Consider the following 27,665-nt stretch of genomic DNA (forward strand, 5'->3'; position numbering starts at 1 on the left):
TGAGAATGGGCTATTCTGTATATTTCAGGCTATAGGCAACATTCTTAACTCTAAGCCAAAGCAATAGAATAACAAAGTTAAAGAAACAGATCTAATATGGAGTCAGGTTTGTTCTTCCTTATTACACTACCAGTAATACAGCTAATGTTTATTGAGTGCTCGCTAAGGGCTAGGCACTGTGCTAAATGGTGTTATGATGATTCTTACCACAACTGCATAAATTAGATACCATCATCCTTTTCCTTTCACACAAAGAAACTGAGGCTCAAAGCAGTAAAGAATTGGCCTGAGGTCATGCAGTGATTCAAGGATGGAGCTGGAACAGAAGCCCAGTTTCCTACTGCCTGGGCTCCTGGTTAAGCAGCTCATTTTATTCTGTAAATGTTCATTTCCCATGCCCTTCCTCTTGCTGGCCCCCACTTTTATCCAAGCCTAATCACCCCTCAGGGCTGAGCTGACTGTCCACGTGTTCCTGGAAGCCTTCCTTGATAACCCAGTTACCACAGAGTGTTCCCTGCCTTTCCTGATTTCCATCTTGCATTACTGTAACCAGCAACATATGTCAGGTTTTTTTGTTCATGCCTGCAAGATCGCAAAAGACTTCAAGGGAGAAGAGAAAGCAGGACAGGACCAGGAACCAAGGATAGAATTTAGGCTGGCAAAAGAGAGCAGGGTTGTTGCATCCCCAACAGAAGGAGGAAAAGCCAGCAGGAAGTCCCTGGTGGTCCAGTGGTTAGGACTACGCGCTTCCACTGAAGGCGGGCACGGGTTCGATCCCTGGTCGGGGAGCTAAGATCCCACATGCCATGCGGCATGGCCAAAAGAAGGAGAAAAAGCCAGAGAGGTGGGAATGGGCAGGGCTGGCTTTCTGGTTTGGGGAGGAGGAGGTACAGGTGGGAAGCACTGAGAAAATCACATTGGCTGAATTGGAAGAGAGGAAGGAATGGGAACCAATATTTCCTGAAAGCCAATATTGTCCAAACAGGCCTGGCACAGGTATTTTGTGTGTATACCGGGGCCCCAGGTATCTGCCTTGGTCACACCTCACTGGTGTAGGTTTGTCTAGGTGCATGGGCTGAGGAATCTTCTGGAAAAGCCATAGGAGCCAGTAGGGTTTGCCGGGCCAAAGAGCAAAGCCTTGGAGTCAAACGTGAAGAATAAATGAGTGAAAGGTGGTGTCTATGGTGGGACGAGGTTGGTGGTAGGGGACAATCAGTAAAAACCGACAGAAGCTTTTAGCTTCTCTAAAAGCTCTGGGAGGGCTTCCCTGGTGGCGCAGTGGTTGAGAATCTGCCTGCCAATGCAGGGGACACGGGTTCGAGCCCTGGCCTGGGAAGATCCCACATGCTGCGGAGCAACTAGGTCCGTGAGCCACAACTACTGAGCCTGCGCGTCTGGAGCCTGTGCTCCGCAACAAGAGAGGCCACGATAGTGAGAGGCCCGCACACCGCGATGAAGAGTGGCCCCCACTCGCCACAACTAGAGAAAGCCCTCGCACAGAAACAAAGACCTAACACAGCCAAAAATAAATAAAAATAAATAAATAAATTAAAAAAAAAAATAAGCTCTGGGAGATCCTGCTCTGAGGAGCTTGGGGTGAGATAACTTGAGGGGAGGGGCACGCTCTGCCCTCAGGCCAAGACCCCTCATGCCTTTGGCATTGGTGGTAATGCCCTGAAGGCTCAGATGGCAGTGATCTGAGACTTGGTGCCACAGGGTACCCCAGGAGGCAGCTGTTTGCCCGGCGGGCTGGGAGCCTTCCTGAGTCCATGGGAGACACCTCTGCGGTTGCCCCCAAATAGCTGAATCTTCCCAGCTCCTCTGTGAGCAGGTACTTGGAAGTGCCCGTGGAACTGGGTACTTACTTCTCCCAAGAAAGCTTCTGTTCCCACAGGCTGTCAAGGTCTGAGAAACTTGGGTTGTTTAATTTTCATAAACACCCCGAGTAGAGTAACATTACTTCCCTTTGGCAGATGAGGACACAGAGGCCACGAGAGACCGTGTGACTTATCCGACGTCACAGCCTGCAAATGGAAGAGCTGGGATTTGAACCCAGCTGGCCTGGCCCAGCGCTTGGGCTCTTTCTAATGCCTCCACCGCCTTCATCCCAACGCCTTTTCACTATAAGACAGCGTCCCTGGAGAGAATTTCCAGTGGCCCTTATTAGAGGCCAGCGTTCTGTCTTCATCTCTTTTGAGCCCAGGCACCCTGTGGGGTCTGTGCAGCCGCAGCCTGGCCGGCGTAGGGCAGTCCAGCAGCCGCTTGCCCCTGGGTGGCTGCCCACTTCCTGCCGTGCCCTGCGTGCTCTGGGCCTGAGGCTGTGGCTCTGGAAGGGGATCCCCCACCCCCATCTGCAGGACTGGGTGATTCCAGGAAGCAATAAGCCGCTGAGTGCTGTGGCCAGGGCTCCCCTCCCTAATCCCCAGCCTGTCCGTGATTATCCGATGGCTTCAGTTGGGGGTGTGGGCAGCCGATGAGCCAGTGGGCATCTGCTGGGTTTGCTGGGCCGGCAGGACAGAGCAGTCAGGGACAGGCCTCTGCCCGGGCTACAGAGGAGCCAGGAGCCATGAGGGTGGCGGCGGGCATTCTCTGGCTCCTGGCCCTCGGAGGGCCCCTGCAGGCCTGGGGCGCCTGCCCTTCTCAGTGCAGCTGCAGCCTCCACGTCCTGGGCGATGGCAGCAAAGCCAGGTATGGCACCAGGTGTGCGGGGTGGGTTGCCCAGCCTCCAAGGCTCCACCAGCTAGGCTGGGCTGGGAGGGGTTGGATGCATGGCCCTAGGACTGTGGCGGGGTGAAACCTCCATCTCCCTGGTCCTCAAGACCCACGGGTCTTGTGGGGCTTGTCTGGGCTGCATTTTCTTCCAGTCAGCAGGGTGTGGCTCTGCCTCGGGGGTGGAGTGGAAGTACCAGGTACCTTTACACATGGGGCAGGGGTGGAGCACAGGTGTGCCAGCTCCAGAAATCCTTCCTGAGTCTTCCTCCAGGATCCTGTGAGTGGAACCCTCTTTAAGGGCACAGGAAGTCTCTCCCTTACCTCTTTCTTTTCCTCTCCTTCCCTCCTGCCCCCTACCACCCTCTATCTCCCAGCCCCTTCTTTCCCAGGACTCTTCCATTCTCTTGCCCCACCTTCTGGGGGTACCCAATCATATCCCAGGTATTTCTTACCGCCCCACCCATGATGGGACCACCCGATTCCTCATGCTCTTACCACTTTGGGTCTCCTCTGGCCCAGCCCCCAGGAGCCTCAGCCTTGACCCCTTTCGACGGGCTCTCAGAAAGGCCAGGAGTGCCCACTCCATTGCAAGCAAGGGCCCCTCCATCCTCAGCCTCTTCTTTGACTTTCCTCATCCCCCATCTGAGCCCTGAGAGCACCTCCATCCTCTCCTCCTCCTCTCCCTGGGACGTTCCCAAGGCTCCCGTGGTTTGTGGACCCTTGCTCTTCCCCCATGGCTCATTCCCTATCTCTCTTTGGCAGTCTTTAAACTCTCTTTTCTCTGACCTCTTCAGCCCATCCGTTAATGACCACTGCATTTCCCAACTTACTCAAAGATTTCAGTCCCTGGTTTAGGGTCTTTCCTACCATCTTTCCAACCTTCTGGAGTTTCATCCTCCCTTTCTCCCCTGTCTTAGACGGCTGCTGGGGAGCCACTGATGGCTTCTGATCAGGACAGCAATGTTATCAGTGCGACTCTTTCAACGATCTTAGCGATGGGTGTCAGGCTGATTGGGTGTGAGGGGAGGTAGAGAAAGGTGAGGCACCCCCAAGAAAGGATCCCCCATGTGGTCTGAAGAACAGGAAGAGCTCCATTTTTGGCCCAAATCTGTGATGCTCCAACTCATATGGGTCACCAGAGGTAAGGATCTTCTCCCCAAGGGAAGCCAGGGCTAAGCCCTGAATAGGCCAGGAATAGCCCATGGCCGAGGACAGTGTGAACCAGGGTGACAAAGAGCCTCCCTTACAACCTACAGAGAGCACAGGGCTCAAAGTCACACAGCATCCGTGGCAGAGCTGGTCCTGGAACCCAGAACTTCAGTTCCATTTCAAGAACTCTTCTTACCTGGTGATGCTGCCGTGGGCAGGGACCAGGGAGGGCTTCTGAGAGCAGGTTGACTTTAGGATGGAAAATGAAATTCCAAGGGCAGTTTCCAGGGCCCCTAACATCAGCTAGTGGTTACGCCTCCTCTGAAGCCAGAGCTCTCACCATCAGTTCTACCTGCCCAGAAGTCCCACAGCTGATAGGCACCGGCCCACCTGCATGGAGTGTGAGGAATGAGGGGAGTGAGGCCATGAAAGGCTGTTGGGAAACCTGAGATCCCCAGTGGCTAAAGGCACAGGTTGTGCAGTCAGACCGAGCCTCCTTTTGTGTCTCAGACACCTTCCTCACCCCATCTTTAACTAGGGTCTCTCGGAGGGCCCAGCCCTTACATCTGAGCACCTGATGGACCTGCCTGTGCTCCACGCTCCCCTATCATGAACAGAGTGTGTGTACTTGTGGGTCCTGGGGTTTCCTGGGACGGGGGGGTGAGTCTGGGCACCTGGAGAGATGTGTCCCCTTGTCCTTCATGCCAGGTTTGCCCCACCAGGAGCCGTGTGGTTGGCCTGTGCTGGCTCTTATCGGTTTCTTTGATCCCTCCATTGACCTTTTTCTCCCCCTTCCAGCACATGTTTTCCCATCAACTCCCTTCCTCCCACCTACATCCAGACCTTCCTCCCTGCATCACCCAAGCTTCCATTATCACTGAAGGTATCGTTGCCTCCAATGCCTTTTCTTCCTTTGTTGGATTATAAACTGTATGGGGACAGCTGTATGTGAGTCTGATATTCTTCCGTCACTCAGTAGGGGTTCCATGTATATCTAAAGAATGAATACGAGTGGGCAGAAGTAACTGGTCCTTTTGTGGGCACTATTGACAAAAACAAGCCAAGCCCAGCTGACTTTGAGTACTGCATGCAAGTTAAGCTGAGGGATGCTGGTGGAGCGTGTGTGTGTGTGTGTGTGTGTGTTTGTGTGTGTGTGTGGTGCCAGGAAGAATGATATGAACAATGCGTTATGACCTTACAAGAGAACAACCTCTCTCAGCAAAGCTAAACAATATCCCCACCTCACTCCCACCCCACCTCCTTCAGTGCGAGGAGAAACATCCTCCAGATGAAACTGGGGCTGCACAAGGGCTGGGTCCCTCACGCCCAGACTCAAAGTTTTGTTCTCTTGAGAATCTTTCCCTTTTTACCGTACGTGTGTGTGCTACTCTCAGTGATAGCATTTAATACAGTCCTGCATTGTCGGTTCCTCGAGGGCGGGCACTGCCTCCTGTTATCTCTCTATCTGCTTTAGCGTCAAACTTAATAGAATGAGGTTTAAGAAGTCACTGTTTGGGCAGAAGGAGCATTGGAAGGAGCTGGTAGGACTGACCTGATGTACTTGCAGTGCTGGGATGCAGAAACTTACAACAGTGGTCAAGAGCAATTGGGCTCCTACAGGTGACAGGTATGCAGAGCTGGTACACACATGAACTCATTTAAACCCCCAAACCACCCTGTGAGGTGGAGTCTACTATTCTGGGGAAACTGAAGAAAATAGAGGTTACATAATAGACTCAAGGATACACAGCCAGCAAGCAAAGAGCCCGGAGGTGAATCCAGCTGTGGGGCTGCAAAATTCCAGCTTTTAAACACCTTGATCATCTCATGGTCCCTCAGTGTCAGGAGAGGCTCGAGGCATCCCGTGTGTGGCTTCCAGTTCTGATGCCATTGCTATATATATATTTTTTTAAATGAAGAATAGCCAAAGCAGTCACAAAAACTGAGCTATAATTTAACAAAGGAACCCTTTTAACTCATAGATGCAATGCTGCAGTGCACAAAATGATCTCAGGATTTATAAATACTATTCATTCTTAGTGCACTGCAGGTGGTGTAGGCTGTAAGGGGACATAGTAGTTCAAGCTTGAGGTCCTTCAGGCCAGTGACCGAGACCAAACGGCCCTCCTGGGACACTTGTGAGAGGCTCTGCAAGCAAGAAGCTCCCAAAGAGAAAACAGAAGGAATCTTGTTACTAGCCCACCTCCAGGGCACAACGCAGTCTGGGTTTGGTGTCCTACGAGGCCATGCGCACCAGGGGGTCTCTTGAAAGGCGGTAAATTAAGGGGGAATCTCCGACCCCACAGGACCTTTGCTCAAATACTCCCATTTCTGTAAGCAGGACAGTGGTGTGCAACGACCCTGACATGACCCTGCCCCCAGCATCTGTCCCTCTGGACACCTCCAGCCTGCGCCTGGAGCGGACGGCCATTCGCAGGGTGCCCGGGGAGGCCTTCAAGCCACTGGGCCGCCTGGAACAGCTGTGGCTGCCCTACAACGCGCTCTGCGAGCTCAACGCTCTGATGCTGAGGGGCCTGCGCCGCCTGCGCGAGCTGCGCATGCCCGGGAACCGCCTGGCCACCTTCCCCTGGGCGGCGCTCAGGGACGCCCCCAAGCTGCGGCTTCTGGACCTGCAGGCCAACCGCCTCTCGGCTGTGCCCCCGGAGGCCGCGCGCTTCTTGGGGAACCTCACCTTCCTTGACCTCTCCAGCAACCAGCTGCTGAGGCTGCCCGAGGAGTTGCTCGCCACTTGGACTCGCCTGCAGACGGGACCCTTCCTTCCCGGCCACCACGCCAAGCTGGTCCTAGGTAAGAGATGGCATCCTTCACTTGGAACCACTTTAGTGAGACTTGGGGGTCTTAGGCAAGTTTATTAAAGCCTCTCTGAGTCTCAGTTCTTTACCTGGAAAATCACACTTGCCTTCTGGATTTGAGTAAAGATTGAATGAGAGGCACACATTGGTAGGTAGGTTTAGGAGCTCAAGCGCCCAGCCAGACTGCTGCAGTTCAGACCTCAGCTGTGCCCCTTTTCCCTGTCCCACGAGGGGTTGGGAATCATGGTGAGGCCCTGGCAGAAAGTGGGTGATGGGGAGTGGGTGGGCAGTGTCAGAAGAGAGGCCTCCTGGCAGGTGTCCCTGGAGCATGCCTTGGCTCATGTGAGGTCCAGCCCTGGGGGCTGGAGCAATCTTAGAGCAGTTTGGGGCAGCTCCTGCCCTGAGGCCTGGGAGAGTCTCTCAAGGAGGGAATATTTAGACCCCTCACTTCCTGGGTGTGGGGCAGGGAACAGCAAAGCCCATTCCAGCTCCGTCCACCCTGCAGACTTTCTCACCTGATAAAGGACATTGTATAGGGTAGTACTTACATGGAAAGACGTTGTTTATTTGAAAATCAACTTTGAATGTCCTATATATATATATATATTTATATTTTATGCCCTATTCTGATTATAATTCCTTCTCCCCCTCCTAAAAGGTAGCCACTGTTATGTTTATTTGCATATTCCCTATCGTTTACATTTACATACACATGCATATACAAACATACATGCACATAGAAATTTTAGCAAACATACACGCACATAGAAATTTTAGCTGTGTGTTTTGCACAAAATTTCATCATATCATATGTATCAACTAGCACTTTTTTTACCCCACAATATGTCTTGGAGATCTTTGTAAGTTACTACAAAAGGATCAACTTCATTTTTTAAAACTCTGGCATAATATTCCATCATACAGTTATACTACAGTTTATTTAGCCATTCCTCCTTTTATGGGCCTTTAAATTGTTTCCATTATTTTGTTAACACCTGTGATGCCACAGAGAACATTCTTGACAATGCACCCTCGTGCACCGAGACAAATGTTTCTCTAGAGTAGGAACTGAGAAGTGGAATTGCTGGGTCATGGAATGTGCACGTTGGATGTTTTCATATTAATCATAGTCTCTAAAGTGCCAGTTCTTACCCCCCACCAGTAGTGTGCACGACCATCCGTGCTTGTGTCCACTCTGCAAGCTTATCTGAATGCCAGCCAATGTGTGGGCTCCATTCTAGGTGCTGCGGATACAGCAGTGAACAAGATGGATGAACATCTGTTCCCTCAGGAAGCTAACAATTAAAGTGGTCAGAATGTTTAACTTTTGCCAGTCTGACTGGTGAAAGTTTCATCGTCCTTTAACTTTGCCACTTGCGTTAATTCTTTGGGGATTCTGTGTGAAGTCAGATAGCTCACCACCAGTGCTGGGCAGTGATGACTCTTGGGGTGCAGATGCATCATGAAATGCATTTAACCAGTGACACAAGGTAGCAGTCACCTGGATGGGATGGGGGTGGGGAGTAGGAGAGGAGCTGGCGCCTTCCCAGCTAGTGCTCTAAAAGACCCGAGAGTCATGGATATACAAGCAGGTCTGAATCCACCTTCCCCAACCCTTGACATTTCCGTTTCCAAATATATCAAATACATGTATGTAAATATAAAATATGCTATTGATTAGATGCTATCAAATTTAATAACAATCTGTGGAGGATAGAAAGAACATCACATTAAATGCATTCATTTTGTATTTAGAAATGCAAACATATGAAAAGGAACTGTGTCTTAGAATTGAGGACCCACAATACCTCTCTATATGTTGAAGTTTCTTTGACAGGATAGGTGCAGTGACCTGCTTTCAGCTCTATAAAAGTGTTCAATTTTAAAGTAAAGAGGGCTGGGAATATAACATAAGATTTGATTCCCTGTCATCCTCACTCTTGTCTTTTTGAGCCTGTGTCAAAGGGACCATGGCTCAGAACAGCCACACTCTTTGCTGGGGTGATGCTGAAAGTGCCACTTATACTGGGAGGACAGGGGTCAGGAATTCCCTGGAGGTCCAGTGGTTAGGACTCCAGGCTTCCACTGCAGGGGGCCTGGGTTCGATCCCTGGTCAGGGAACTAAGATCCTGCAAGCTGCAAGGCGAGGCCAAAAAAAAAAAAAAAAAGGAGGGTGGGTCGGGGTCATGAAGCATTTCTAGAAATGGATGGATTGTGGTATATTGCAGTTATTGCAGAAATACCCACTGCCTGGCCGGTAGCCTGAGAGGATCAGTCCAAGAGTGGCAGCAGTAACTGCCAATTTTGTCGGCATGCTGTATGACTTACCCAGTGCTTAATATCATTTATCTTTATTTATGCTTATAGCCACCCAGAAAGGGGAGTAATGCTGTCACTCTAGATGAAGAACCAGGCTTAAGGTTGTAGTGAAGCAAGGAGCTGGGTCTGGAGGCCAGTTCTGCTCACCCTGAGCCTACAACGTGCCTTGTCCTCCCTGAGGGAGAAGGGGGGCTGGGCCTGGGGATCTGAATATCTAGGGCTCACCTCCTGCCCTGCCTTTCACCCCTGCAGGGCTGCAGGACAACCCCTGGGTGTGTGACTGCCGACTCTATGACCTGGTCCGTCTCCTGGAAGGCTGGGCCCCAAACCTGGCCTTCATGGAGGCCAGGCTGAGGTGTGCCAGCCCGCGCAGCCTGGCCGGAGTGGCCTTCAGCCAGCTGGAACTGAAGAAGTGCCAGAGTCCGGAGCTCCGTCCGGGGGCGGCCAGCATCAGCTCCCCCTTGGGCAGTGCAGTATTGCTACGCTGTGGGGCCTCCGGGGTCCCTGGGCCGGAAATGAGCTGGAGTAGGGCCAACGGGCACCCACTCAACGGCACAGGTGTGTGAGCTCCGGGGACGGCTGTGCTGAGATCCAGACTGGGGCGGGTGGGTCATCATCCCACATGGGGGGGGAATGGGGCTTCAGGTGTGCCAGGGAGAGGGAGGTAAGCTAAGCAAGGCTCTTTACTCCCATCCTATCTGAGTGGATTTAGGTGACTCCTCCCAGAGGCTGGGCATGGGGACAGTGGCTTCAGTAATAACAATGGATTGCAACCTGTCCTGTCATATTCCACCAGCCACTCTATCAGAGACTTGAGGAGCAAAGTCCCCCCACCCTGAGAGGAGCAAAACACTGGCTTTTTGGTAGAAGATGCTCTCTTAGTGTATTTAATATTGATAGTAAGGTACCAAGTTGTAAATATGAAGCCAGCATCACTAGGAGTAATTAATGCTGGGAGTTACCATCTATTGAGCGCTTCAAGTGTTAAAGGTATTACGTACAAGGTGTCACTGAACTTTAAAGAACAAACTGATTATCCTTCTATTTGGGGTATAAGTAAACTGAGGCTAAATGTTTGGTCTGCATCACACAGCTCGTACAAGGAGGAACTGCCTGTGCCCTTTTTGCTGTGTAGACAGAGGTGGTCCACCCCTGGCACTTGCGGGGAGGGGGGCGCGGTTTGCAGGAGTCACAGCCCACCTACATGCGGAAAGAGGGTGAAGGAGGAATAATTTCTTGGCACCTGACCAGAACACCTCCCATCCCTCCCAGTTTCTGTGTTTCCCCCAACTACGTTGGCAAGCGTTGCTCTAGGACTGTGGGCTTGAAATCAGTGTACAAACAAAATTGTGTAAGGAGCTCCACTAATGTAATACAGAAAGTTGGAGATGCTGTGATTGAAGTGGCAGTGGGGCCAGGCAGGGGTGTGCAGAGCACTTCCAGCTGGGCCTCCGCCTCAGGTTCACCCAACCCACCATACTCCCAAAGCATCAGCCTGCCACCCCTGAGGGGTCAGCTCTGCAGAACTCAGGCCCTTGAAAGACACAGTTGGAGCATCTCAGATTTAGAAGGCTGATCATTCTTAGACTCTGCCTCAGCCTGTGTCTCCCCAAATTTGAGCCCAGGTGATATCTATCCCCATGGCTAATCTAAGAAAAGTTCAGTGACGCCCAATCTGTTCTCAGGATAGCAGGGTGTTTGGCAGAATGTACACAGTCCAGGGGCTGTGAACTCGGCCCTGGAAGGAAGCTTGGGGCAGATGGGCCCGTTCATTCTCCCACACGTGCCTCTTCCCTGCAGTGCACCAGGAAGTCTCCAGTGACGGCACGCGCTGGACTCTGCTGGGCCTGCCTGCTGTGTCCCACCTTGACTCTGGAGACTACATCTGCCAGGCCAAGAACTTCCTGGGAGCCTCTGAGACTCTTATCTCCCTGGTCGTCTCTGAGCCCCAGACATCCACGGAACACAGTGGGGGCCCAGTGGCACTGTGGGCAAGGACAGGTGAGGGGGCAGAAGCAGCTGCATACAACAAGATGGTGGCCAGGCATGTCCCCCACATCCCCGAGCCTGCTGTCCCAGCCACTCGGCCCCCTGTGCCCAACATGAAGGAGCAACTGATCCTCCAGCCCTTCCACATGGGGGCCCCAGGAGAGCACTTGGATGTGCAGGCAGGACCCCAGGAGGCCCAAAGGGTGAGCTCTCTCAAGGTGGTGGGGGACACTTACCAGAGCGTGACATTGGTGTGGAAGGCCCCCCAGGCTGGGAACACAACTTCCTTCAGCGTCCTCTACGCGGTCTTTGGGCAGCGCGACATGCGGCGGGTGGTTGTGCAGCCTGGGAAGACCAGCGTCACCATCCATGGGCTGGTGCCCAAGATCAAGTACGTGGCGTGTGTCTGCGTGCAGGGCCTGGTGCCCCGGAAGGAGCAGTGTGTCATCTTCTCCACTGACGAGGTGGTGGATGCTGAAGCCACTCAGTGGCTCATCAACGTGGTGGTGATCAGTGTGGCCACCATCATCGCCCTGCCCCTCACGCTGCTCGTCTGCTGCGGTGCTCTCCAGAGCCGCTGGCGCAAGTGCCACACCAGGGGCTCCGCCGAGGCCACAGGTGCCTACGTCAACCTGGAGCGACTGGGCCACAGTGAGGACGGCTCAGAGGAGCTGTCCCAGCACTGCCTCAGCGAAGCCGACAGGCTCCTCTCTGCCCACTCCAGCCTGGACTCTCAGGCCTTGGGCGTCAGGGCGGGCAGACGGATCAACGAGTACTTCTGCTGAGGGCCGTGCACACAGATGCCTACACGCCTGCTCCCGACCACTCTCCGTCTTCGCCTCCCACACGCTCACTCTGACACCTGAGTCCATGCTCACCCACTCTTACCTACTTGGGTATCTGCTTACTCATACATTCACACACAACAACAACAACAGCTAACACTTATATAAGCACTAACTATGTGCCAGAAAGTGTTCTAAGTGCTTTATATACATTAACTCATTGAATTCTTATGACAACACTTTGCAGCAGGCAACACTCTTCTCCCCGCTTACCTGGAGAAGGAACAGGGTGAGTAAGTAACTTGCCTGTATCAGTCAGTTTTTGCTATGTAACAAATAAAGGCAAAATTGCAGTGGTATACAGCAACAAGCACTTATTTTCACACAATCCATAGGCCAGTGGGTTGACTGTGGTGGCTCTGCTCCGTGTGTCCTACTTGGGGCTCAGGATGGAGAGTCAGTGGCTACCTGGGGCAGGCTTCTTTCATGGAGATGTCAGATGATATCAGAGAAATGAGCAAAAACATGTGATGCCACTTAAGCTCCTTAACACTGCCATTTCTGCCCATATTCTACCTGCCAAAGCAAGTCTCATGGCCAAAACTAAACTTTAAACAGGGCAGGAAAGGACAGTTCTCCCACGGTAGGGCAGGACATATTTTGCTGAGCAGTGATCTAATCTATGTTGCCCACAAGTACACAGCTAGGAAGTGGCAGCTCTAGAATTTGGACCATGCACTTGATTCCAGGGTTGATAGTCCTTGCTACTTTCCTATACTGCATCTTGATTCCATTTATGCTAACTCGTAGGCACTCACACATAATCTCATTATCCATTTGCCACATTTGTACAGCCACATACATACACATGAGGGTCTCCACAGAGACCCTTACTGTGGACACATGGGTTCTAACATTTTTTTTCTCTGGCTGCCATTCTGCCTAGAGATAATCATCTGATTTTCAGTAAATTCTAGAGGTTTAGATGATGCCCAGGAGACTACTGCTCATTTACTCTCAGAATGTCAGGCTGGAGGGATCTGAGAGACCCTCCGTGGCAGGTGGCACAGTACACTCAACGCTGTCTGGCACACAGCCCACCTCTGTCCCCGTGTAGCTGCATTTGTGATTCTAACTGAAACTTACCTGGGTTCCTGAGGGTGTCTCAGAGCCTTCTGGGTCACTCAGTAAGCCACTTCACTTCAAAGGAGGATTCCTGTTCAGTTTGCTTAAAGCTGGGAAACCTCTGAGATGTCATCTCTGCACATAGGAGAAGACAAGCGTTCCCAGCAGAAGGGCCAATGTTCTGTCTTGTCTGAAGGAGTGGCTTCTAATGAAGGGAGCATCCAGGCTGTTTGGTGCCAAGGCCTTTGGGTAACAACTGAGGAAATTTGGGGACAGCAAGTGATGCAAGAAAGCTATCTTGCTAGTATCACCTAAGAGACCCCATATTGTCTTGACTCTTTGCTAAATATAAAAACCAGTGTGATGCAGTGATGTCTAAAGTTACTGTACTTCCTCTCACATTTACGAAAGACCTTACAACAGATGACCTTAGAACTTTTTTTCTTGTGTTCTCTCATTTTGATCTTCACAATGACCTGTTTTGAAGGCAGGGTTATTTGATTTTACAGACAAGAAAACTGAAACCCAAAGAGCTGAATAATTTATAGAGCACAGTGATGGATTTTCTTGGAGGATCCGTGTCTTTGATAATGTTCCGGCCAGGCTGAGGGTCTTTGTTCAGTATTGATCTCTGCAGTGTGACCCACAGCAGTTTTACTATGGAAATGGATTTTTTTGAGCTACTGAAACCTGGGATCAGAACCATGAGAGCACCAGTGCATGTGAATGTGGGATTTCCATACATGACTATTTCCTGCCCATCACCTGTAGGGTACATCTGACTTTAACTTGGGGGCTGTTGCTATTGGTTAGAGAAATTATTTGGTTGGAAAATGACAAAGCCACTGTCTACATCATAGGTCAGCAAACTTTTGTTTTTCTATAAAGAAAGCCAGATAGGAGATACTTTAGGCTCCATTACTACTACTCAACTCTGCTGATGTAGTGTGAAAGCAATCCCAGACAATATGTAAGTTAATGAGCATGGATGAGTTCAAATAAAATGTTATTTACAAAAACAGGTGGCAGGCTGGATTTGGCTCCCAGGCTGTAGTTTGCCAACCCCTGATCTAGATTTGTAAAGGCATTTCTGCTATGCCTTGTGAGACTTAAGACTCAACTCTGATTGTTTGGTATATGAGACTGACAGACACTCCACAAATCAGAACAAATATAAGTGCAGTGGATGAAAGCAGCCATCTGTTGAAATGATAAAGATGTTTTCTCTAAATGATTGGCTGAGCCAATCGAGATAGAACAATTATTGACCCAGCTAACATGCAGTCAGTTTTATTGAACCCTGTTTGAAGAAAAATCAGGAACTTGAAAGCAAGACTGTGTTAGTATTTATCCAGTATCGTGTGTGTGTGTGTTTGTGTGTGTGAAAGAGAGAGAGAAAGAAAGTTTCAACTTTCCAATGATTCATGAAGACCTACCTTGGTGGTCTGAATGGAATGGCCCCCAAGATGGTCAGCCTCCAAATACACATATGTCAGCCTTTCTTTGTGTGTTCTGTCTTCCCTGGTTTGCTCTTGTAGAGAAGAATCATCCTGGATTGTGCTCATGAATATTCAAGTCACTGGAAAAAACAAATTCACATTGTAAAAAATAAAATGACGTCCTATTTATATATTAGTCTGTTGGTATATGAATCTGGTTAGTATGAGTCAGTCCCTGGAAAACTAATGTCTTCTTAAAATCCTGGGAAAAGAATTTCTAGGACTTCCCTGGTGGCGCAGTGGTTAAGAATCCACCTGCCAGTGCAGGGGACACGGGTTTGAGCCCTGGTCCGGGAAGATCCCACATGCCACAGAGGAACTAAGCCCGTGCGCCACAACTACTGAGCCTGCGCCCTAGAGCCCGCGAGCCACAACTACTGAGCCCTCATGCCACGACTACTGAAGCCCACGCACCTAGACCCCATGCTCTACAACAAGAGAAGCCACTGCAATGAGAAGCGCGCACACCACAAGGAAGAGTAGCCCCCACTCACCGCAGCTAGAGAAAGCCAGCGGGCAGCAACGAAGACCCAAGCCAGCCATAAATAAATAAATTAATTAATTAAAAAAAAAAGAATTTCTAGTCTCTCAAGTGCTGAAGACCAGCCTGCACTAGGGTGATCCCACCGCACGTGGCCCTTGGAAGCCTTGTTTGGAGGTTGGTTGGAATCATGACATCTCCAACGTGTCTTTTTTTTTTTTTTGACTGCAACATGGTTATATTCCTCCTGACCTAGGCAGAGGGTATGTCTGTCGTCACTTGATGTAGACGTGTAAACTTACAGGGAACCAAAAGGCAGACAACAGAAATTTTATCCTGGAAAGTGGATGTGGCTATTAAAACTAGGCTGTTAGTCAAGGGGCTCAGTGAGCAGTGCATTTAGAGGACTAGAGCTGGAAACTTTTGTTTTAACTATCATGTAATCCGGGAGAGACAAAAATCAATTTACAAGTACTTGAGCATATTTTACTGTATGGGCATTGCAGTCAGGATTGGTTAGGCTTATGCTGTGCTAACAATTCTCAGATTTCAGTGGCTTAACAAAGAAACATTTATTCCTGCTCTCACAGAGTCTACTTGAGTGAGTGGGAAATGAGGATGGGGGGAGGGCTCTGCTGTCTTCTTCACTCAGGGACCCAGGCTGATGGAGACTTCACCACCTGGAATGTAAACAGTTGCTGCAACAAGGGAAAAGAGAACCTGGAGAATCACGTAGGGGCTTTTAAAACATTATTTCGTCCAACATTTCATTAGCCTGAATATTGGTCACGTAGCCCACCTGTTTCAAGGGGGCTTGGGGATGTAGTCCTCCGTGTGTCTATCACAGGCATGCCACAGAGCATGGGGAGCCAAGAGGACCATCTGAGACATGGTTGGAGCAGGTGGAGGAGTGAAGGAAAAACACCAGCTTGAGAAAGAGGAAGGACAGCCTATCTGCTTCCTGGTAGGTTGCCTAGTTCTCTGTCTGAGCTCTCCCAAAGTTCCGATCATATTGGGGGATGGGGGGAAGAGGGCGTTTTCCAGTTGAATAGATAGGAAATCTAAGACAAGCCGCTCAGAAGCCATTTTTATCTAATTATTTCACAAACGCAGAGTAACTCCTCCCCCAAGACGCTGTCTCTACTAAAAATCCTAAGAGCCAAGCTCCTAAAAGCATCCTTCCAGAAGGGAGATGGGGCTATAATATTCTCAGATTCCTTCCTTCCTTCCCTTTGTTGTTAAGTCTCTTGAGTTTAGGGACACCACTTAACCATTAGTTGTTTAAGATAAATGACACGAGCCAAGATAACTTTAATTGTTCTCGTCTCCTGTTTTAACCGACAGCACAGCTACTCCCTATGCCTATATTCAAAATAAGGAAACCAGAGGATGAGGGAGTCAGGAGAGAAGAAGGAGCAATGCAGAAGTGACCTGGGTGATTCCAGAGATGACATACCAGTGGGTGTCCTTCTCAAGTTTCCGGCAGACCACTGGAAGGTTGAGTTGAGCTGGATTCATTTAAAGAGGCTAGATGGGATGAACAGAGAAGAAATTGTGGGGATGTAGGGCTCTTTAGGCCTTTCTATTTTGGGATGAGAAAAGAACTCACTAGTCATTTGTGATACCCATGGATTGAATCACATTTTCCCACAAAGCAAGCCTGGCAAAATTTTGGCCAACCTGGTAGGGAACTCTGGAATGAGAATCACCCATCAGAGTTGCCCCCATCAGGCCAGACTGGCTAGGGCCCTGTGCCCTCACCACCCTCAGTCTCTGCATGGGGCTGCCTGGGGAAGGGCATGACCTTGTGCAAGCACTCCTTGGAGTTGAGCATCGACTCATTCCTTGAAGGGTGTCTAGGCAGCACCTCTCCACATCTGCCACAGCTCTGTGCTCATTGTACTCTCCTTGCTTTTTAAATTTTCACTTTAAGAGGAAGTCCAGAGATCTAGCCAGATTGTAGAGTTAGACCGTCTGGAAACTCCAGCAAATATATCTGGCTTGGATGGAAAGCCTGGGGTGTAATCAGCTTAGTTGGTGACCCATTTCCCCTCTCACTGGTTAGCTACTAAGCGGATTTTCTTCCCTGAGGTCTTTTATAGGATATAATGTATATCATGAATCTTAGGGGGACCCATGGAATTTCAATAGTCATCAGAAAGTACCCCGAGTAATGGAAAGCAGACTCTCTTCCAGTGTCTGCTGGTGCGGGAGGTGAATTAAACTTTATTGGGCACCTACTCTATGTTAGGTCCTTTATTTTGCATAATATTAATATTTCCTAGAAACACTATAAAGAATTCATTAATTTTCTCACTTTGCGCAGGAGAAACTGACTTTCCAAAGATCTCAAGACTAGGAAGTATAAGCTAGATAGAAGACCCCATGGGACCGGATCTATAACAGTCTTGCTCACCATGGCCTTCCTTGCACCTAGCAAAGGTGTGGCTTAGAGCAGATGACCAATATATATTTGTTGAATGAATGAAGAATGGCAGATCAAATATACAAAACCAGGTATTATCTCACTTAAAAAAATTTAACATATGAACTACACAGCATTCAGGGAAGATTTATAACATGTGAAATACACAGCATTCAGGATAAATTATGTGATCCAGGATAAGAAACATGCTTTGATTTAATCAGAAAACACAATCCTGTGGTTTAACCTCTGTACCGTGATGCTTCTCTGATTCTGGTCATCCAAGCAGCAGGTGCAGCTGTCTTAACGCAGAAGAAAAATGAATCCACCACACGAGGTGCTGGGGAGATTACCACTGATAGGAGTGGTTGCAGAATTACTTTGTTAACCATTACCTGCATTCACTTTTAGAGACTGGTTGAAAATTCTAGGTTTCAGAAGCCAATTGTGATCGATGAAGTATTAGATGGATTCTGGCCAAATCTCCTGAACCATAGTGCTCAGGATAGCATTACCTGCTTGTTTCTCAGATCCTTTTTTATGAGGCTAAGGGGAGGCAGTATCAGGACTGAATTGGACATCTGGCTTATAGTTTGCTCTCTGGACTCAAGAACCAGAAAAAAGGTGAATCTTCTGACTTTAGTGAAGAGACATAGCTCCCTCTTCTGGGTTCTTACTGAGCTTGTGATCTGGGCCATAACAGACCTCAGAGCATCCAGGGGCTTTGCTGCTGCTGTGCTGACCTACATCATTATGGATTACCAATAATAGGATTTGCCACTCGGAAGCTTGGACTATACTTATTCAAAAACTCATAAGGTAGTTTCTTACAGAAGAATATGGCTTCAGTTTCTCACTATTTCTTGCTAGTTCTGGTCTTTCTGGATTCACATGCAGCTCAGCCATCCTGTCTGCCAGGATGTACCTGCTCAGAGGAGAGTTTTGGCAGGTGCGCTGGGCTAACAAGATCCTAGAAGCTTGTAGGGGATGGGCTTTCTTCGGGGATGATGTGACGTGGGAGCAGGCCAAGATTTGGCAGGAAATCAGCAAAATCTCTGTGAGACTCCCTCTACCTGGTGCTGAACTTTGATAAACTGTGCACTTTTACCAAAATGGGTCTAACTCTTGTATTTCAAGAGAATCGTATTTTTTTCCTTCTAATTCATATGTCTAATGCCAGGATAAGCCTGACCCCACTTCTCAATTTCCTGATGTACATCTCAAAGCTGTTCTGGTTTTTTGTACAGGACTCTGCAGTGCGTGTCTATCACTTTGGGAAAGATCCCAAGGAAACTTCCTGAAGAGTTCAAGCAAGTGAGAATTGAAAATTCACCCTTATTTGAACTGCCCCGCGGGTCTTTCATCAACATGAGCACCTTGGAGTACCTTTGGCTCAATTTTAACAGTGTCACTGTGATCCACCTAGGAGCCCTGGAGCACCTGTCAGAACTGAAAGAGCTGAGACTGGAGGGGAACGAACTCCGTTCAGTACCGTGGACAGCGTTCCGTGCCACCCCGCTCCTGCGGGTCTTGGACCTCAAGCACAACAGGATTGATGCACTCCCTGAACTGGCTCTTCAGTTCTTGGTCAACCTGACCTACCTTGACCTATCCTCCAATAGGCTTACAGTTGTAGCCAAGAGTGTCTTCTTGAACTGGCCAGCCTACCAGAAACACCGGCAGCCTGGCTGTGGGGCCGAGATTCTCTCCAGCATGGTGCTGGCGCTGCACGACAACCCCTGGTTATGTGACTGTCGCCTAAGGGGACTTGTCCAGTTTGTAAAGTCCATCAGTCTTCCAGTAGTCCTGGTGAATCCCTACCTCATGTGTCGAGGTCCTCTCTCCAAGGCAGGGCAGCTTTTTCACGAAACAGAGCTCAGTGCTTGCATGAAGCCGCAGATCTCAACCCCCAGTGCCAATGTCAGCATCCGGGTGGGACAGAATGTGACCCTGCGATGCTTGGTACAGGCTAGCCCCTCACCAACTATTGCCTGGACTTATCCCCTGAGCACGTGGAGGGAATTTGATGGTAAGTGCATGCACCCTCTTCACGTATCTGGGGGATTGGGGAGGTCTGTAGCAACCCTGCGCTCAATAGAGAAGTTCTAAACTGGGTCAATCATGAAGGAGGGGTGCAGGTAAGACTGGGACAGACCTGAATTATACTCACCACGACAGAAAAAATTCCGAGACAGTGTTCCACTATTGGCATTATTTTATTATTATTATTGTTATTTGGTCATGCGACTCAGTGAAAGCCCGGAATCCTAACCACGAGGCCGCCAGGGAACTCCCTATTGGCATTATTTTACATGGTTGCATACAGATCTCTATAGGATATAAGATGTAAATATATGTACTCCATATAATATATATTTATATATTTGTTGCATACAGATCTATCGATATAGTATATATTTGTTACACACATATATGTATAATATATATTTATATATTTTTGCATATAGGTCTCTATAGGAAGTAAGATATAAATATATATATTACATACATATTTGCTGCATATATATATATTTGTATATTTGTTGCTTACAGATCTTGATAGGATGTAAGATGTTAATATATATGAATTGACTTAACATATTGCATTGATATAAATATTATAGAATTGTATATGAACACATATATTCTTTGAAAGCCTTCTAGATGCAAAACACCGTACTGTGTATTTTTAAATCATAGAATATCTGACTAGAACTGATTCTAGATATTATCTATTACTTATTTCTTAAACTTGTCTGAGCAGACTCACCTGGGGTGCTTGTTTCAAATAAAATTTTCAGGCCTCTCCCTGGACATTTGATTCAGTTAGTCCAGGGGAGGGCCTGAGAGAATGTATTTTAAGAAGTGTTTCCTCCCTCTGCCATTGCCTACCCCCCAGCTAACTCTTACCAGGCAAGGTTGGGAAGTCCTAGATATTGACTGAATTTTACACTTCCTACCACTGTATTGATCAGACCTTATTGGCTTGAAGTTGCCACACTGGGCGCAGGGAGAGGGAGTGACTTTCGTGGGCCCCACCGCTGGGATTCTAACCTGCCTCTCATTTCCTGAAGCTCATGCTCTGCTATCACACCTCAGTTGAAATCACCTTTAATGCCACCCTTCAGCATTGGGGTACATCACAAACCCAGGGGTGGCCTCTTGAGAAGTATCTTGATGCTATCTAGAAGACAACTAGAAATATCTAAGTGAAACTTGAGAAGTACAATCAGTCACCCAGATATTTGTTATATATGGTGACAAACCTCTGGATGATTAAAAAATACTTAATTAGCTGAAATTTTGACTTTATCCTATCATTTGATTACGTCTTATTGGCTTGAGGTTAAATACCAATGAAGGAGAAACATAGGATCTGTTGTCGTAGCCTCTTTGAGAATGATGAGATGCATCCAGATATTATCTTTTGTGATGTTCTATTATCATTCTCTTTGGTACCATGTTAGATCCATTCTCTCAGTAATAATAACAGCTAACACTTACTGAGCACTTACTATCAAACTTACGGAGTAAATACTGTTATCATCCCATTTTACTGATGAGGAAATTGAGGCCAAGAGAATCTAAGCAACTCATCCAAGACCATATATTTAGTAATGGATAGAATCCAGGCATTTGGCTCCAGGCTCTGAGCCACTCTCCATCCAGGAGGTAAAAAGGCACTTCCTGAAGCTCACAGTATTGTACAATCACACTGTTGTTAGAGATCTCCTGGAAACCACGTGTTAGCTCAGCAAGGCTAAGGTCATTTGGTGGGAGGGCCTAGTGAAGTTAAAAGAGTATGGTCTTCATAGACAGAAGAACTAGGTTCTAGATCAATCAACACCCCTGAACGATTCTCACTATAGGCAAGTTGCTTAATCACTCTAGTCCCCAACTTCCCACGTGTAAAAATTGGGTGCTTACTTTACAGGATTGCTGAGAGGCAACACCTGGCACCTAGTACATACTTAATAAATGGTCGCCACCACCTTTTAACAAAAAACTGGCATTGCTGGACACTCTCCAGCTGACTGTCTATCAGAGAAATCTCTACCTGAGCTGTTTTGCTGTCTCTCTACCCAGTGTTGACCTCGTCTACTGCAGAAGATGCTGCTCTGTCGGAGCTGGTCATACCTGCTGCCCACCTGGTCGACAGGGGCAGTTACACCTGTGTAGCCTCCAACTCCATTGGCAGGAGCACCTGTGTCATCTCCCTCCACGTCCAGCCCGCCCAGGCCCCGCCCACACTCCATCCTCTTTTCTCCACATCGGAGGGCAATGCCTACGTTGACCTGCGGGTGGTTAAGCAGACAGTACGTGGGATCGTGCTGGAATGGTTTGTGGCAGCCGACACCCCTGAGAAGTGGTTCACCCTCTACATTGGGTCAGATGAAGCCCTCAGGAAGGAGGTCGTTCATGTCGGCCCGGGAATCAGCACATACTTGGTGGATGATCTCCTCCCTGGCACAAAATATGAGGTCTGCCTTAGCCTGGGACGCCGGCCCCCACGCCAGGGCCGGTGTGTGGTCTTTGTGACGGGCCGAGACCACGGCGGGCTGGAGGGACGGGAGCGCCTCCTGCACACCACGGTGATCCTGTGCGCCGTGCTGCTCGCGGTGCCTGTGGGCGCCTATGTCTGGGCAGTCCAGGCTCCCTGCAGCTGCATGGAGCGGGGCCTGCGCTGCTGTCCTCATCGCAGGAAAGCCCCCAGGTGCCCCCTGGCAGTCCCAGAGCACAGGGATGTCTCCTACAGAGACCACACAGCTGTCTGTGAAGACGGCCTGGGGCACAGAGATGCTGAGGGGGAGGGGGTCGAGGAGAGAGATGGAGAGGGAGATAGTGGCCCGGGAGGAATGGTGTGGGTCTCCAGCCCCTAAATTAATTCTCTGTGGCAGCTCAACTTGGCTCGACCCATTTAGTCAACGAGTATTTATTGAGCAGCTACTCAGTTCCAGGCTCTGAACTTGACACAATGATCCAGGAGACACAATTCTTATCTTCACAGAACTGGTGCCAATGGACCTTTGTCCAGTTATCCATGGTGACTCGAAATTAATAAATGTTATTTTCTAAATATATAACCCTATAACATTTACATGTTTACATGGAACATTTACATATAACACATTTCACATGTGTTCTCCAGCAGAAAGGTAGGATTCTAGCCTTTGTTACAGGTGAAGAAACAGAAGCCCAGAAAGTTACAATGACTTGACCAATGTCACCCAACTAGTAGGCAGGAGGCACCACCCAAAAGAGGTGCTAGTTCCACTGTTTCCTTTAAATGTTCGCTTTGAAGTCTCTTGTGTCTCCGGTTGTTCAAAAAGTATTATTCTTCCTTTTAACAGCAAACTCCCAACTGAGATCACATAAGTTTGATGTTCTAAAAAAGCTGCCTTTTGGGGTGATGAGAGCCTGGCGGGTGATGTGAGTCTCCATTTGTGGGTGTCTGTGTCCCTGTGAGCAGTCCTCGGTGCTCCTGAGAGCCTGGTGCCGTCAGCAGTGAGGAACAGGGGACTGGCTGCAGCCCGGGGCTCATGGTCCAGTGATTGATGGAAAGCAGGGTCACAGGAGCCCTATTTGGAAAGAAAAGAATTTATATAAAATCCTACAACTATAATTATTATTATTGCTCTTATACTTATTACAAAGAGGAGGCTACAGAGTCCTGATTCCCACCTAGTTTCATGCGATGTTGAGATTAAGGCTTATTCTTTCAGCCCTGTGTCCCTAGTATTGCAGTGCTGAGTGTGACAAATGTTTTTCTATGAATAAGGATATAATCCGCACTCCATTCCCCAGTTAATGTTCCAGGCTCTCCTATTAACCCCCTGAGAGGTGGTTATTTCCTCTTACTGGGCTCACATGGAGTAAGGGGGGTCCCCCTGAACCTCAGGGATGGCTCACTCTCTCTCCACGCAGCCCTGCTAGTGAAGGTCTTTCCCAGGATTTAAACCGACATCTGTGTCCTCACAGCTTCTCCCACTGGCCACAGGGAAACGCTCTGAAGACTCAAGTGTGAGCTGACCTTGTGACATCCCCAGAAATATTTTCTCCCTCCTTCCCACCTTCCTTACCAATTCCTACTCATCCTTCCAGACCCATCTCAAGTATCACGTCCTCCAAGTAGCCCTCCTTGACTTTACATGTCTAGGAAAAAGAAATAATGAGTGGAACAGGATATGCAATGTTTTTGTTGCTTGCAAGCCCTTTGGGGCAGAGACTGATCTTTCTTGCTGTAGCTGCTGGGCTCATCCAATACCTGGACTGTGTTGATAATCAGTGTTGCTTATGATGAATTTTAAAAAATTGAAGACAGCTCTCATATTCAGACCAATTGTTCCCTCACTTCTTCAAGATCTCCTCATTTATTTTTGTCTGAGCACCAGAAGCTTTTTTATGGAAAATTTCAGTCACACCAAAAGTAGAGAAAATCTTGTTCTTCTCTTCAGTCAGCTTCCATAATTTTTTTTTTTTTAACATTTTCCACTCTGACTTCATCTAGTCCTTGCTCTCAACAGGTTTTTTAAACTGGAGTATTTATGGTAAATACAAAACTTACCTGTGAATATTTTAGTTCTATCTCCAAACAGATAAAGAAGTTTCAAAAAGACACGACCACGATTCCACTGTCACACCAAAGAACATGCATTTTTGAACTAAATGTACATATATATAGTTATATATACATATGTGTACAAATAACACACATGTATATGTAATGTAGCAGAGAATTTTTTTTATGAGAGACTTCCCATGATAAATTTTGAGAAAACGTGGTCGGAGCAGGGTAAGAACGTACTTCCATTGGCCTCTACGTACTCCTTTCATAGGATCAAAGGCTGTCCATGGGTCTTGAGGGGGTGCAGCCATCGTGAAGTGGCCTGGGGCTACCTTGAAGGCAGGAGTGGATGCTTTGGCCTCCACTTCGGGCAAAGCAAGCTTCATGGTGGGTGTGGGCAGAGGGACAGGAGGAGGGAAGGGGCTGTGGAAGAGGAGTGTGGGTAGCAGGGAGAGTCAGGAGCATGTCCCAAGCAGGGGCAGTGTTCAGCTGCATCTGTGACATGGAAATGTAGGGAGAGGGAACATAATCTAGAGAGGATTTCTGAGAATCTGATATTTTAAGACCCTTAGACTGCCCCTTAAAAAATCCTAAAGATGCATGTTAGATCGATTAGGCAATATGATGGTAGGGGTAATAGCACAGACTCTGGAGCCCAGTTTCCTGGGCTTAAATTTTGGCTTTGCTTCTTACTGGCTTTGTGACTCTGTTTCCCTGAGCCTTAATTTCATCATCTGTAAAATGAGGATAATAATAGTACCTACCGCATAAGGTTGTCCTGATGCTTGTACGAATTTTTACATGTGAAGATCTCAGAACAATGCCTGGCACATAGTAGGCCCTCAATAAGTATCACCATTTAAGGCATCCATGTCCATGTCTGTTTTCTCTGAATGTGACTCAGCAGACAGACTGGTCATTTGGAACAGCAGATCTTATTAGGATTACATATGTGTGTCTATGTAGAAATACATACATATAGTATGTATACATATAAAGACAGGGTATCTAGGCTAATGTCCTTCACATTCTGTTTAATTAATGCTTAATTAATGTTCTGTTCTGTATAAATAATGTTTCAAATATGCTATAGTTTTAGATTCATTTGTCATGCTCTTGGGAATCTGTTCAGAGCTTAGACCATGTCTTTTTAAGGTAAGTGCCTTTGATACAGGAGACATTTGTAAGCAGGGCTACTTGCTTTTAGAATGAAGCCATTGCTAGTCCTAGGCATCTGTTATTAGCAACTTGAGAGAGGTGTTTTGTCCTTTTCTCTTTTCTTCTTGCTTGTTAGAGCCTGTGTCCCTAACACCTACAGGAGGGCCTGACACAGATGATATACTCAGAAATTGTGTTATTGAAAGAATGATTGAGTAAACTATTGATTAATAAATAAATGACTGGCCCTCACTCAGCCAAAGAGGTCCATTTGTACAATTTTATAATGTCACCAATATCACCAGCCCATTGCTACAAAATAAGGTCACTTACTTTATCGATCAAATTATGGTTGCTTAAGCCTTACCCACTTCATTCTAGAAACTAAGACTTTCTGTTTTTTAAAAAAATTTATTTATTTTATTTTTGGCTGAGTTGGGTTTTAGTTGTGGCACACAGGCTCAGTAGTTGTGGCTCGCGGGCTTAGTTGCCCTGAGGCATGTGTCATCTTAGTTCCCCGACAAGGGATCGAACCCACATCCCCTGCACTGGAAGGCGGATTCTTAACCACTGGACCACCAGGGAAGTCCCAGAAACTAAGACCTTCTGCACTGCTCCCTCACCCAGTTATTTCTGTGACTCTCCTAAGGGGTCCTGCCTGTGTCCACATGCCAGTCAGCAGCCTTAGTCCTCACATGGCATCCTCCCCATTCTCTCTGCCCGTCCTCCCATGCTCCGGGCCCTTGAAGACTGTCAGGGAAGTATTCCTGCTTGCCAACAGATGCCAACATCCATGCTGGGTGAGCTGACCCAGGATTTTCTCAAAGCTTCCAGTCCTCATGCTGGGGAGGGATAAACTGGGAGATTGGGATTGACATGTACACACTACTATATATAAAATAGATAACTAATAAGAACCTACTGTATAGCACAGGGAACTCTACTCAATACTGTGTAATGACCTATGGGAAAAGAATCTAAAAAAGAGTGGATATATGTATGCGTATAACTGATTCACTTTGCTGTACAGCAGAAACTAACATAACTTTGTAAATCAACTATACTTCAATAAAAATTAATTTAAAAAAAAAGTCCGGTCGTCAGAGAACCAGGAGACTCTGGCTCCTGCCCAGCTCTTGCCAAACTTCGCCAGCTGCACTCTGGGGGACAGCTGTTCAGTACAGAGTCCCATGGGTCCTCTGAGGGGCAGTCTCCTTCGTTCCTAACTCCCTGGGAGCATAGATGCTCAAACGCAATCTGTAGGGCTGCAAAGGTCACAGATGTTGTGGTGTCTGCCCCGCCCTCCCCCACTTGCCTCCTGGTCCACTCTCCTCTCTTCTCCTATCAGAGGGTGGAAACATCCTGGAGGTAAGGATGAGCAGAAGAAATCCTTTCCTCAGGGTATGATGGTCTAGCATGGGGACCGTCAGCCGTCCTCAAATGCCCTCGTGTACAACTAAGAGTAGCGCCTGTCTCCTGAGCTTGTATCAGCAGAAACAAAGCTGGTGGCAGGTGCTTTGCATAGATTAGCTCTTGTCATCCTCATAGCAGTGATTTTTTGCATCCTGTACTGATGAGGAAAGTGAGCCCCAGGGATGCTTGGTGTCTTGTCCCAAGTCACACTTAGGTGGCAGAACCAGGATTCAGACCCAGGGCTGTCAGACTGTAAAGAGCAATGTTTGTTTGTTTTTTGTTTTGTTTTTGTTTTCTCGGCCACACCACGCAGCCTGTGGGATCTTAGTTCCCCAACCAGGGATCGAACCCGTGCCCCCTGCAGTGGGAGCACGGAGTCCCAACTACTGGACTGCCAGGGAATTCCCGAGCACGATGTTATTTCATATAATTAGAAAGTCTGAGCTCAACCACAGGAAAAAAGCACACACTGTTCTACAGACTTCTTGGAGTCACATCAGTTGGTTGTCCATCTATCCTTAGGGCCCAGGAGTGGTAGAGCCCACCCAATCTGTTACCCGTGCCTCCCAGCTCCTTACCTTGAGGTCTAACATTGTGCCTGTCCTAGTGTGACTGGCAGGCAGTCCCTTGGCCCACACTGTTCCCTAATGCAGTGGCACTTGGCCTGGCCTCACTCCCACTGTCCAGGGGGTCTCCTCCAGTGCCACCATATTTGCTAGTCCCTTGGTGTTAGCCATATCTTCCTCCTCTTTCTCAGTACGGCTTGTGCTGGCAACTAGGCACTTTTCCCATGCTTCCCAGTACAAGAGTTGCTCACATGCCCAGTTTCCAAGATTGCCTCTGCTTTGGTTCAAGTTCCTGGGCTTGTCCTGGAGCCCCCATTCCCCACCCCTGGGCCTTGATACTGGCCTGAGCTTCCAGCCCAGGGGCCTTCATGTTCCAGAGACAGCACTGCTTCCTGGGCTTTCATGCCTATACCAGGCCTCCCAATTCCTGCCCTCGCTGGGCTGGGCTGGGAGATAATTAATTTTAGCTCCAGATCCCATCCCTCCCCAGGCAGCCCTGCTGAAGCTTGTCCTGCTCATCCAGGCTCTGATAAGCCACACTTGGGTAGACAAGCCCCACAAACGTGTTGCTGTTACAGATGTATGCGCGGCAATTTGGACAAAATTTTGCAGCCTCCCACAGTCGGATCTGGGGTTCGGGGGATTGATCCACCAAAGGAGCCAGGC

The 27,665-nt window shown here is 48.4% G+C and overlaps 2 protein-coding genes across 2 annotated transcripts; both read left to right on the top strand.

Annotated features, from left to right (window-relative positions):
- Nucleotides 1-2,566: 2,566 nt before the first annotated feature.
- Nucleotides 2,567-11,780, top strand: LRIT1 (leucine rich repeat, Ig-like and transmembrane domains 1; the record flags this gene model as incomplete). The annotated part of the gene is made up of 5 exons (XM_082423532.1): nt 2,567-2,688; nt 4,660-4,744; nt 6,141-6,669; nt 9,246-9,551; nt 10,794-11,780. The coding sequence occupies 5 exons, from the start codon at nt 2,567-2,569 to the stop codon at nt 11,765-11,767; spliced, it is 2,016 nt and encodes a 671-aa protein (XP_082279658.1). The 3' UTR covers nt 11,768-11,780.
- A 6,347-nt stretch (nt 11,781-18,127) lies between these two features.
- LRIT2 (leucine rich repeat, Ig-like and transmembrane domains 2) lies at nt 18,128-27,660 on the top strand. The gene is made up of 3 exons (XM_082424090.1): nt 18,128-18,246; nt 18,545-19,326; nt 21,360-27,660. The coding sequence occupies exons 1-3, from the start codon at nt 18,137-18,139 to the stop codon at nt 22,175-22,177; spliced, it is 1,710 nt and encodes a 569-aa protein (XP_082280216.1). The 5' UTR covers nt 18,128-18,136; the 3' UTR covers nt 22,178-27,660.
- The last annotated feature ends 5 nt before the right edge of the window (nt 27,661-27,665 follow it).

Source organism: Balaenoptera physalus (assembly GCF_965194825.1).
Source record: "Balaenoptera physalus genome assembly, chromosome: 14".
NCBI classification, from domain to species: domain Eukaryota; kingdom Metazoa; phylum Chordata; class Mammalia; order Artiodactyla; family Balaenopteridae; genus Balaenoptera; species Balaenoptera physalus.